Source organism: Pelodiscus sinensis, chromosome 17 (assembly GCF_049634645.1).
Source record: "Pelodiscus sinensis isolate JC-2024 chromosome 17, ASM4963464v1, whole genome shotgun sequence".
Taxonomy (NCBI): domain Eukaryota; kingdom Metazoa; phylum Chordata; order Testudines; family Trionychidae; genus Pelodiscus; species Pelodiscus sinensis.
This window is the reverse complement of record NC_134727.1, coordinates 3,013,585-3,026,481: the sequence shown is the minus strand read 5'-3', so window position 1 is coordinate 3,026,481 and position 12,897 is coordinate 3,013,585. Positions and strand designations below refer to the sequence as shown.

The 12,897-nt window shown below is 41.3% G+C and overlaps 1 protein-coding gene across 1 annotated transcript in view; it reads left to right on the top strand.

Annotated features, from left to right (window-relative positions):
• Positions 1 to 8,997, top strand: part of UBE2D2 (ubiquitin conjugating enzyme E2 D2) — a 38,022-nt gene extending 29,025 nt beyond the window's left edge. The window contains exons 6-7 of the mRNA XM_075900117.1: positions 5,983 to 6,076; positions 8,117 to 8,997. Coding sequence (XP_075756232.1) covers positions 5,983 to 6,076; positions 8,117 to 8,162 — 140 coding nt within the window. The 3' untranslated portion in view covers positions 8,163 to 8,997. The remainder of the gene's footprint in view (positions 1 to 5,982; positions 6,077 to 8,116) is intronic.
• The last annotated feature ends 3,900 nt before the right edge of the window (positions 8,998 to 12,897 follow it).

Here is a 12,897-nt window from a genome sequence, read left to right as displayed (position 1 = left end):
GGCACGGACGCTTTTCCGCAAAAGCACTTTTTGCAGAAAAGCGTCCGTGCCAATCTAGATGCGCTTTTCCGCAAAAAAGCCCCGCTCGCCGTTTTCGTCATCGGGGCTTTTTTGCGGAAAACAAATCTGAGCTGTCTACACTGGCCCTTTTGCACAAAAGCTTTGCGCAAAAGGGACTTTTGCCTGAACGGGAGCAGAATAGTATTTCTGCAAGAAGCACTGATTTCTTACAGTAGGAAGTCAGTGCTTTTGTGGAAATTCAAGTGGCCAGTGTAGACAGCTGGCAAGTTTTTCCAGAAAAGCGGCTGATTTTTCTGGAAAAACTGGCCACTCTAGACACAGCCAGGGAGTATTTCACAAGGTTTTCTAACTTCTGGCTATTATGTTTTAGAGGGGGAAGGGTTTTTCACCTCTTCAGTCTAACTTTCATGGCAACGGTAAAAAGTCAGGTTATCAAGCCAGTCAGAATTCCTATTTCTTGGGGGTAACTGAAAGTAGTCAATCTCCTTTAAAGTACTAATTTCTGGTATATACTCTTGGATACCCATAGTAACTATAGTATTTGCTTTTACCACTGTTTCCTTTGCCAGCAGTCGGTCCTACAAAGGTTGGGGAGAACTTATTTAAATGAGAATATGCACAGGCCGGAGAGGAGGAATGCTGATGTGTGTTGAGAAGTATGCAAGTCAGATTTGAAATGTGGCAATAATCTTTCAGTAAAGAATAGCACAAATTGCAGATGAGCTGGAACAGATGGAGATTAGAGGTGAAATTCACTGGTGTTTGGACTGAGTTAAATAAGAACATGGTCTAAAATAAACTTTAAAATACTAACAATTGAAGCTTAAAAGCACAACTATGTGAACTAGAATGCCTGCTTGGCAGTTGAATCTCGAAAATGGCATCCTATGATATCTCAACATTCTGGAGTTTGCTAATACCGGGTCATAAACTAAACTGAACAGAAAACTGTATAGGGTGAGAAGTGCTTCATCTAAAGGCCCCATAAAATCTAGCAAGTGAGTGGGTGGAAAGAGCCCAGGGTTGCCAGATGGTTTCAACAAAAATACCGAAGACACTTGACATTACATCACAATCTAAGTTACATCTTATTTAGAAAATACCGGACACTTCTATTTTCTCATTTATATTAATTTGTTTCCTGAACAGAGAACTCAAATATGGGACTGTCAGGTTCAAAACCGGACACCTGGCAACCCTAGGAAAGACCCAGATGACTTTGTATTCAAACTAACATACCTGAGGTTATACTATTGGCCTTCCAGTTGAAGAAAATGAATGCACAACACTAATAGGCAGTGGTAGTAATGGAGGACTTCACCTACATGCATATAAGCCGGTCAGATGGGTTATGGTATAGAAAAACTTGTGACATTTAATGATTTCTGTAGAACTAGTTCTGGAGTACAAAGAGAGGCTGCTCCTTAGTCCAGAGCAATTCACAAGAATTGCTTTAGGAAGTAACTGTAGTTGAGCACTATGTAGTAGTGACTGCAGCATCATTAATTTTTTCTACAGTAAAGACAGACAAACTAGCATGGGGGAGGGAGGCGAATTTTAAGTTAAATTTCCTCCAGTCAAAAGTAGGGAAAACTGAAATGGAGGTTTCTTAAATGAACCATATATTTGCCAAAAAGAAAAGGCAGTAAAAAGCCACAGCTATTTGTCCATATTTGTTTACTATGTTCCAGAAGTTACTGGAGCAAAAATGTTATCGTACAGAAAATGAAAGTCAAGCCTAGTGATGACAAGAACACTTAACTTCATTAGGCAAAACACCTAGAAAGCAATGAAGGCTAAAATGGACTATGAAATGCAAATAGCTAAATGTAAAAAACCTAACAAGCACGTTGGAGCGGTAGGAAGCTTGCAAGAGAGCTAGGAGGTAGTTGGGATCATCAGATTAAGGGTGCAATTGAACATAAGGATATGGTGGAGAAACAATCATTTGTTTCCATCAGTCTTCACCACTGAGGCTGGGGTGATACCCACTCATTTCAAAGTCCTGTCAAGGACTTAGGTGCTGCTACTGTTGATTAAAGTAAAGCACAAGTGATCGGGACCGTGTGTCTATATCCAAGAATTACGAAAGCACTTAAGAATGGCAGTTGCTAGCAAACCACATGACCTCATTAAAACAGCTGCTCTGCTGGAGGATTGTGGTGTGACAGATGTGTAGGTTGGCCTTTTTCTTTAAAAGGCCCGAAGGCTATGTTGGGAGTCAGACCAACAAAATGTTAACAATGGTGTCCTGAGGTTCTGTACAACAGCAAATGTTTGTCTGATCTACAAAATCAAGATAAATAAGGGAGAGAACTTGCAGGTGTCTGAGACCTAACTAACTGATGTCAACAGGCTACACAGTAGCAGATGAAAATCTCAAATGCAGTGTGTTGCAAAATGGAAAAAACTGCTCATGAAGTGGGGTGGCTTCTAAATTCTCTAATTGCTTAGGTATTGGGGGGGGGGGGAGATGTGGACATCAGTGTGGACAGCTCAATTCAGGTGTCTGGTGTTGTGCAGATTAAAAGTAAGGTTAAAATCCCTGAGGGGAAAGGATGGGCAATGGTGACAAAGCTGCTGTGTAACTGAGATGACCTCATTGGAATACTAGCTTCTAGTCATGTCACACTTAAAAAAATGGGGGGGCCCACTAGGGAAGTGGAAGAATTGAGGTAGTGAGTGATTAGCCAATCAAACATCATGTGAGGGAGACTGAAATGACCTCTGAGTGGAGGGGAATAAAAGGCTCGCTACACAACAGTGACACAGAAGCTGGAACAGGCAACTGCTTTTCATCACTTTACTCTGCTACTATAAGGGAACTTCAAATGAAATGGAAAAATTGATAAAGAAAACTCTTTCATGTAATACATACTTAGCCTATGGAACTTATTGCTACAAGGTACTGAGATCAGAGTTGAGCAGAATTCTGAAAGGACTGGATGCTTTATGCATAACATCCAAATCTACAGTAATAAAGATTTCTTTTGAAAAAATAAACCATGTCATGTCAAGCTAACCTCTTGACGAGTATTAGAGTGCTTGTATGGGAAGGCTTTTTCTTATTCCATAACTATCTGCTACAAGAAATCTTGTCTTTCTCCAAAGCATCTCCTAGTGAGTGGGTTGTCACGATATTGGTTTCAGGCTAGTACCACCAATGGTCTAGCTGACCATTCCTGAGCTTTAAAGGTTTCTAAAATTGTGTGTTCAGATACTGAGGGTGCAGAAATTGTTAATGAAGAATACCGTTTTGTCATCCTTTTAAATGACAACTCCTTCAAGGATTTTGTTTCCTGAACATAAGCTGTTCAGTGAAAATTCAGCTAATCAGTTAAAATATTGTGGGTATTACAACCTAGAAATGGCTGAAGAGACTGGTTAGTAACAAGGTGTTTGAGGAAAAGAATCACTAATCTAAGCCAGAACAAGAAATAGGTTGCCATTCATAAAGACCTCACATTTGAAGGAATTTATTCAGTATAGAACCTGACTTTGTATCAAACTTATTCTTTCCTAAAATAGCTCTAGACCTCAAACTATAGTTTGACATACACATAGTAAAGGGTCTACAATAATAATGCAGTTTTCACTAACTCAGGCATCTGTGATCTACTACTTGCTCTCTCAACCCAACAACTTAGCTAGTGACAGCAACCTGTCCCAAATACCTGGGATCATTTCTTTTTAACTCTAGCTCTGAAGTTAGTCTTTAATGGTCATGCTAAGGGGCATGTGTGGAGAAGTCTGTCCTCCTCTTGCACTCAGCACACGGGACAACCATAAGTGTGGTCTTGTAGAAGACCCTTTTGTACAGAGTTTCCAAAACCACCATGAAGCAAACAAGTACTTAATTTCATTTTGCACTCAGTCTGCTAGTGTAGATACAGCCTTCTAAGATTTGCTAGCGCTATTAATGTCCTGTTAGTTCCTCTACTGGTTTGACCTTCCTAGTCCTTCCCCCGGGGACCTGAGCAGTCCCAAAGAAGGGTGTTTACTGGTCAGGCCTCCAGGCTTTCCCTGGGACTCATTTCCTGGCCACTGCCTTGGGAGAACCCAGGCCTGACCGTCCTGGCTCTGCTGCCACCAGCCTGTTTGCAGGGCTCTGCTTCTGGCTCCCTGACCACCTGCTCTGGGCAAGGTGGCAGCTGCTCCTTCCCTGCTCTTGGCCTTGTGCCAGGCAGCAGCTGCTCCTAGGGCTCCCTGCCCCTACCCCCTGTGGGGTGTCAGCCGGTCCTAGGGAGCTGTCGCCCAGGTCACTGGCCCGGAGGGCTGCCTCCTGCCAGACCGGTTTTGCTCTCAGTCTCTGTGGCTGGGGCGCTGCGGTCCTGTTGCCAGAGGAGACTTTCAGTCTGTCATAGTGACTCTGATGGGAGTCCTAGTAGGGATGTTAACAAATGTGTAACCACTAGATTTTGAAATGGTTACACGTCTACATTTGGGGTGGGGTTGGGCTGGTAAAGCTTGTTCCCCCTCAAGCAACTGTCTCACCTGTGACCTCCACTCAACCCCCCTGCTGCCTCTGGGAGGCAGCAAGGGGAGAGCAGATGGCTCCATAGAGCAGGCATGTGTGCATGCGGGGAGCCAACTTAAAAGCTGGCTCCCCATGGCCCCTCCCTCCTGCTGCTTTTGTGAAAGGCTGTGTAGGGGGAGGTAGCTCCATGGGAGTGACTTCTGCCTCTTCTCTCCCCTCCTTCCCCCCCATGCTCTGTGTGTGTGTGAAATATTTGCTTTAACTGTCGGGTCTTTTTTGCTCAACAACTTTGGTGTCTCCCCCCCCCCCTTTTTTTCCTCAGTGGGTTTTTTTTGGGGGGGGTGGGGGGGGATTTAGTATTTTTGGTTAAACCATCTGGCAACCCTAGGTTTAATTGGTTAATCATGTAAACTACACACAAACATCCCTGGGTCCTAGCATACCTGAGGGGCGGGCTGCATACCTGAACGTTGCTATCTGAACTTGCCCAGGCTGTATGTGTGGCAGGACTACTCCTGTTGAACCATGATTGGGGCTGAGCTGGTGGTGAGAATTATTGAGCATCTGAGCTGGTCAGGGGGAAGGGGAGAGAAGGAAGCCCTTGTCTATACTACAGTGGTAGCACTTGCTTATTGGATTAGTCGACTAGTCCTTAACCTTATTTTTAATACGTGCCTAATTTTGCTGTTAATAAACAATATAGACACTCCCCCCTCCCCCCTCATATGTTTAAACCTCAGAAATATCAATGTGTCAATCTTGCACTTTGGAGGGCCTATTGGATGTCTCAGGATCTTGGAAAGTTTTTACAAATGATTAAGTAGGGCTTTGCACCTAGTTCAAACAGAGAAGGTCTTCACATTCTAAATGTCTTCCCTGTTTGCACTAAATGCAGAGCAGTGTTTAAATAATGGCCAGTAGTCTTCCTAATCTAGATATGGCCTCGGTGGTTTGATCTTAACTTAAAACGAGTAATATTCTGGACAGATAACATTAAAGCATTAAAACAAAGTTGTGAATAATTGGTCTTAAAATCTCTTCCCCTTTTCATTTGCTCTTTTACTATATCATATAATTAATTCTCCAGTTATCTTCCACCTAAGCCAGGACCTAAGTTTCTTACATTTCAGGCAACTTTATATACAATACCTGATTTTTATTTTCTAAATTGCATGACCCCTTTTTCAAGGTGAGTCCAACTTGTAGTTGGACCGTTCTGTCTCTATTAGCAAAGTGTACTCAGAATTATTTTATCGTCCTACAAAACCTTAGTTCAGCTGCGAAATGGTAATTAGTATGTAAAGTCATTGGGCTAAATTTTCTGAAATTTACTATTCATTACTGTTAACTCTTTTTTTTTTTTTTTTGTATCACCACCTCTTCATTCCAGATATCAAAGGTTAAAATAGCAATCAGGTAGGTTTACTTTCTACAGGATTTTTTCAGCAGCACTTAAATTGTAATGCAATGTTTTTTCTCTCTAGTACTTTTGTCCATCTGTTCTCTGTTGTGTGATCCCAATCCAGATGATCCTTTAGTGCCTGAGATTGCACGGATCTACAAAACAGATAGAGAAAAGTGAGTATAACAAGTTTTTTTAGCTTTCAAACACTTCAGTTAATGTGAAAACTGCAGAATCTGTATTCAAAGAGCCAAAGGTAAAGGAAATGGGATTACTTTACAAAAAAACTACTCTAAACTTATTACATTGTTATCCTTTGTAAACCCTTGGTCTTGTCAAGACATTGTCTCTACAGTGCCTCTAAGCAGTGCTCACTGACACTAGTCTTCCTCTAGTAATATTACCTAATGGCATTTCTGTATGGAAGTCTGTTTCTAGTTTCTCTATTCAGGGACTTTTAAGTAAGCTATATCCTCTCTTCTCCTCCCCCCCCCCCCCCCTGTTAATCCCCATCCTCAACCCTGTACTAGGTGCTCTGCCCATGTGCAAATCTGTTTAGTTGCTTTAACTACTTAAGCCTTCATGATAGCCTGATAAGGCTACAAAAGCCCTCAAATGTAATTTGTGCTAAGGACCATATTTTACACAGATTTTGCAGCATCAGTTTGTTACACACTTTAAAAGCCCTGTCTGTGCTTCAGTTCTGTATAGCCAACAGGAGAACAAGTTATTACAGAGTTCTGATGTCCTAGGTAGTGGTGGTGATACATGAACATAACTAAGCAGTACCCCGATTCACGTTCTTACAGCACACTTGGTGCAAGGGAAGGATAAGAGTGGTGAAGAGATGTGGGGGAAGCTTTAAAGGAGCAAATTGCAAAAATCAGAACTCTTGCATTAATGAACTCAAACTGCTTCAGTTTAAAAGGGAACTTGTCTGAGAAATTGCTTAATGATGATTGTAAACTAATCCCCCCTCCCCTTGAGCTGTTCCACTCCAGAACTGATCAGCAGTTCCCTTTCACGACCATCTAATGAAGTCAAGACAGCACTTCAGCAACCTGTGAGTAGGGAGGGAGGTGAAATTAAGCAAGTTTCTGGATGTGTGAGAATTCAGAAGCAGATATTGGGGAAAGTCAGTGTATCTTGTCTGCAATCAAAGCTGCATTATTAGTATTCAGCAGTATGGCAAGAGGTACAACTATAAAAGTTACAAATCCATTGTTTGTATATTCTTGTATAATCTGGGAAGGAACATGAAAATACATTAATCTTGTGCTATCGACGCATTTGAACTTGGCTTTAGAACGCTTCAAACAGTGTTAAAGTTAATGGGTTATCGAAATAAAGCTTTTATATTGCAAGGAACCATTCTTAGATTCAGTTTTATTGGAACAAAGATTGAGTTCTGTAAGATAAGGTGGTCAAGGGCCTTCTTGTGAAACGTTTGCAGAAGACAAATGGGAGAAGATGTGGAACAAAGATGTTCCACATATCAGCAGTACTTTTAAATTGCAATATAATATTTAGACTACCGGTATATCCAAAATGTCCTGTGTGCACAATTCCTGACTGTAAAGAGTGCACTGGATGCAAAAAGGATTGGATTGGAACTGAGAGAAGCAGGTTGCTCCTTAGCAGTTGACACGTCCTCACCCAGGTTTCGTTCCCCTTGGGTCAATTACTGAACCATAATAGTAGGAGCCAACATGAACTAATGCTAACACTGTTCTGAATCTGGCAGTATCTCGCAGCTCAGCAGCTATGGGAAACTTACCACTTTTTCCTTACATCAGAAGAGGACTGGAGAGAGAGCAGAAGCAAAACCTTGCCAAAACAATTTGCATCATACCAAGCTTTGAGTATCATGAAGATAAAATGTACAAAAGTAACATGCTGTTGCCCAAAGATAGTGGTTAGAAAACATGTAAATTTAAGTCTTCCTTTCAAATAGAAAACTAGATCTTTTATATGTCTGCCCCAAAGATGCTGGTGCTTGCTGAAACAATTATAAACACTGCAAAGTTTACTCCCTGTTCTGTTACAGGGTTACGTTGGCACTTATTTTTGTGTAACTTTATTTTCAAAATACTTGACTGAACATGCTGATGTTGACTAACTTAGCTTAAAGGCATGTGTAGAACATTCCACTGGAATATTAAGTCTCTTGCATTTGAATGGTTGATGTTAAGCAAATCCTCTTTTTATATATACAGGTACAACAGAATAGCTCGGGAATGGACTCAGAAGTATGCGATGTAATTAAAGAAATTATTGGATAACCTCTACAAATAAAGATAGGGGAACTCTGAAAGAGAAAGTCCTTTTGATTTCCATTTGACTGCTTTCTATGAGCCCACGCCTCATCTTCCCCTGTGCACATGTTTACCTGATACAGCAGTGCTGCGTGTTGTACATACTTGGAACAACAAAATAGAAATACTGTATTCCCCGTACCAACATTGACTCCTAGCAAAGAAGTGTGTGTGTGTGAAAAGCCAGTTCTTCAATCATAACCTAGTTGTGAGCCTAAAAGCATTCCTTATTGACTTAAATTGGGTAATAAAATGAGGAGAGGGAGGAATGGTGGGTTTCTGGGGATAGTTCACTGACTTGTGGGGGATTTTTAAAAATGGAATCCTTTTAAACTCATGACAGTTATGGAAAACAAGGTGAAGAACTCAGAGCTGTTTCTGTATTCATTTTATTCTGAAGGATCTACATCTTAGGTAAAAGTTGCGACCAACAAGATAAACTTGTACCCACATCCTGTGTTTAAGGTCTAAGTTTAAATGGTCAACATTTAAATGGATTGGAGCTATTAGTGCATCAAGTGATGTTGATTTATTTCAACTCTTCTCTCCCCTCATACTTTTTTTTTTTTTGGTTTGTATGTGGTTTTCTCAGTTAATACATAGCTAATAGCTCATATTTTCTTAAGTTTTTTAACTGCTTAGGTCTTTCTGGATGTAAGGGTAAAAATTCATTTGACAGAAAACTCGTGTATATTTAAAGACCCAACTGCTCCCCTGGGGCTTGTACGTTCAAGAATGATTAATCTGTGTAATAAACTGATTACTACAGTCATTACATATAACTTTGTGTGAATAGGCTTTTAATTTTAAAACCAGTTTGTTACAGGCTAAAATGAGTGGTGGCTTGTCCTTAAACATCTGCATTCACAAACAGCTGCATTTTAGAATCCTGAAGCAATTCAGTTTGTCTTAAAGGCTATGCACCTGAACACGACAAACATAAGGGTTAAGCGCTTATGTGAAATCAAGATATGTAGTGTGCCAGCAACAAAGCAGTTTACTTAATGAGGATCTGAGCAACATTTTACAAAGCCTGATGGTATTATTCCCACTTGTATGGGACTTAACACAATGCATATGTAGGTAAGTGAAACCTTATGTAACTAAAAGTAATGGATGTAAAAGGGTAAAAATGATCAAACACGCATCAGCACAAATGTTCATAAAATGTAGCTTTTACATGCTTACTTTGCACTGAACATTTGCAAATGTTCATATGGTTTTAAATTGTACTTGTATGTGTCTTTTATTTGAACAAAGTCTTCACTTGAACTTAGTGAAAATGTAGTTTGAAATTTTACTTTGTAAACAAGTGTATTTGCCAGCAACATTCATGTGAAGTAGGTGAGTCTGCAAACTTATCTCCTTTAGAATAATTGTAAACCAAGCCATCAAAATGAAGGAGAGGCTGTAGCCGCCAGCTCTCCAGCCACGGGGGTCTGTCCCATCCATTTTCAAATGCATCTTTACACTCTTGCACAAATGAGGAATAAATGTCCACTGCTTTTGGTCTAAATTTGTTCCAGTTGTCTCATCTCTCACTCAGTGTCCTTGGTTATGCATCTCTGCATGTAAATATTAGCAGCCTCTGGAGCTTTCTATGCAGGGGGCTACAGGAAAATCTTGCATGTATGAGTCTTGATAGCAGGCACGGTAACTCTTACACTTGGCAGACTTGGGCATTTCTATACTTGCTGCATGAGGAAGAAGCAAAGTGTTTGGATTAAAATGCCTCTGAAACAGAGCAGAGTTTCACTTGCAGAGATCTACAGAATGTACGGTCCTATATTGAACAAGTGGTGTGCAAAGAGGACCGAATGCTTCTTGGCAAAGTACTGTGATGTACTGTTTTGTGTGAAGTAACTTGTACTGAAATGACAAGTTGGGCAATACTTGCTTTTAGAGAATGCTTCAATAATGCATCATTGTTTGCTCATATTCCTGTATTACACCCACAGAAAACATGAGCCGTGATGGGGGCCTACAGACTGGTTTGATTCACCTACCGGTGCCTACTGTTAGCAGTGATGAGAGAGAGCCACATAGAACAGGAGTTTAATAACTTAAGCTACAGCTGCAAGTTTCAGTATAGTAGGAACTTCTAGCAGTTATCCGGCCTCGTGTGTATATTTAAAGCTCCAATGTTAAAGGCACTAGCACCCTACTGTGGCATTCAGGGAAATTACCGGGTACAAAAGTTATAACATCCTATATCATGTTTGCTTTTTTCTTACCTCCTTCAATGATGAGCAGAACTAAACCATGCTCACCTTCTGGGTTTGAGTGTCTTGTATAAAGTTTCCATAGTCTGCTGTAAATGTCAGCCTGAAACAGATCATTTAAATTAATCCCTTTAATGGCATCATAAAGTAAAGAGATCTAAGCTAATGCAAAATCAAGGGGCTGTTCAATCTTCTGCATAATTCTAGCTTGCATAGGGCTAGTGTCACTTGTAGGGAAGTGACTTCTGGCCTTTGCTTTGAAGGGAATTCTGGCTTTTAATCTGTTGAAACTAGAGCTCATGTACTCGAGCATCTTTGCTCAGGATGACACCAGCTTTGTGTCACTTAGTAGTGGTATGTGTATGCTGCAACCATAGGTGTGAATAGCAGCTTGTGTAGATGCGTGCCTGCTGGCTGTATTCTAGCTAGCTGGTTTAAAATAGCTGCAGCCCTGGCCACACAATTACATGCGTCCATTTGAGAAGGTACACTTCAACTAGCTTGCTGCAAATTGGAGTCCAGGTAACGGGAGTGTTTGTATGGGCTGCATTCACACCCCTGCTACAATGTAGACATCCTGAAGCATGTTGCAAAAGCTTCCGTTTCTGGGTTCTTTGCATAGCTGCAGTTGTCCAAGCAAGCACCTAAAAGAGCTCAGAGCAAAGACAGGGCCATGCTTCAGGAAAACAGAAGGAAGGATAAATGGTTTTAGAATGTGAACTGTCACTAATATGTCATCCAGCTATCTTCATTCCAGCAGCCTTATGAAATCATCTACCAATGCTCTACCTGTAACAATGTGTAATGTTCTAGAATTGTAGCTCCTGAGAATTCAGTCACATTGCTGCTTTACTCTGTCACTCTATATAAGCTTATATAAGCTTAAATCATAAACTGGATTTTTGATTGTGAAAACTTGATTTACAGAACTCCCCTCACTTGGCCTGCTGTAGGGAAAAAAATGGTCATTTAATATATCCATTTCAATGTGGGACACTTGGAATGAGTTTGGATGGCTTGTGGGGGTGGGTTTTTCTAGTGGAATAGCTTACAGCAATTCTAGGGGTATTATAACTCAAGTCCAGCTTTTTAAAGGTAGTTGGGCACTGCTACATTCAGCATAGCAACACCTAGCTGACTTAAGAGCCTACAGTACTTTTAAAGGTGTTTAGGTACGTCTAAATTCTTTTGAAAGGGAGAGGCTTTTAAATTGGGTGTTAGTGTGCTCTGTGTTGCAATGCCTATTTCAATCCTTCGTGGTGGTCAAATTTTATTTTATGAAGTTAATAGGATGAAATTGTGTCTAGAACCCACCCTACTATAATTATCGAACAGACAATGGCGAATGTATCTGTTAAACAGATATGTTACCTCCAGCTTGTTGCTAAGCTCTATCCTCCTGCAGGGTAAGGAATGCAGTAATCTGCTCCCGCACTTACACGGATGCTATTCAGTTACTAGGCTGAAATGCTAAAAGGAGTGGCATGGCGACGTGTTCGAGACTTGATGGTATTATGTACCGTAAAATGCCCCTTCTCAGTTTGTTTCCCTCTAGGGTCTGGCTTCATCTCTGCCACCGTTAAAGTGAGTATTCGGCAAATGAGTGCTCTTGCTACTCCAGGCAAAGCAGTATCTGTTTTTCCCCCCCAGACTGCAGCAGCCACTGACATAAGCCCTGCCTGCCTTGATCCCAGAGTCTTTCTGTTCAGAGCAGTTAAGTAGCTCCAGTGATGCCCTGCCAACCTGGCACTTCGATGTGGCGGACAGATCTTAGGCTCTTTGTCCATTGCACTTTCCCCCCTCCCCATGCACTTACTGTCTGCTCTGGCACCTGGGCATATGGGATGTGCAGTGGAGAAGTCAAGCATCTTTGCTCAGAAATGACAAACCTGTCAATATCACTTTGCTGTAGATAGTTTGAGGATGACACATCAGCTTTGCTGCCGCTGAGTGTGAATGTAGTCCTAGCAGAGAGAGGCCTGTGGTCTAAATAGGCCTTGGCTTGTGGGTAAACATCTCAGCTGCAGTAGCATCCTATTTCCAAACTTCTAAACACAGTCTTCCTCCAAGCTGCTGAGGTCAGCTACCCTGTGGCTCTCGCGTTCCCTTGGCCTATGAAACCCAACCTTGGGTCTTGCCCCCAAGTTTCATAATTAGGGTTGCAGAAGGAAGCTTTTCTGGGTGGCCGTTTCTGCCAAACCTACATAAAGGAGCAAGAAATGCTTAGAAGGATCTTGTGGTGCCTATATTTTAGTACAATTTTGAGCATTCTGGCAGTGCACGGTTTGGGGGGAAATGGCTACTGCACTTCTGAGTCCAGGAGTATGTCCGTACATCTGCATGCAGTTGTAATGTCTTACAACTCCCCTCCATTAAACAATTGCCTTAAACTTTCTGTGGCTTGGTTGCTTCTTTTGCTTAACTTTGTTGGTTTCCTTTCTTAAAATTTGTCTCTTTCCT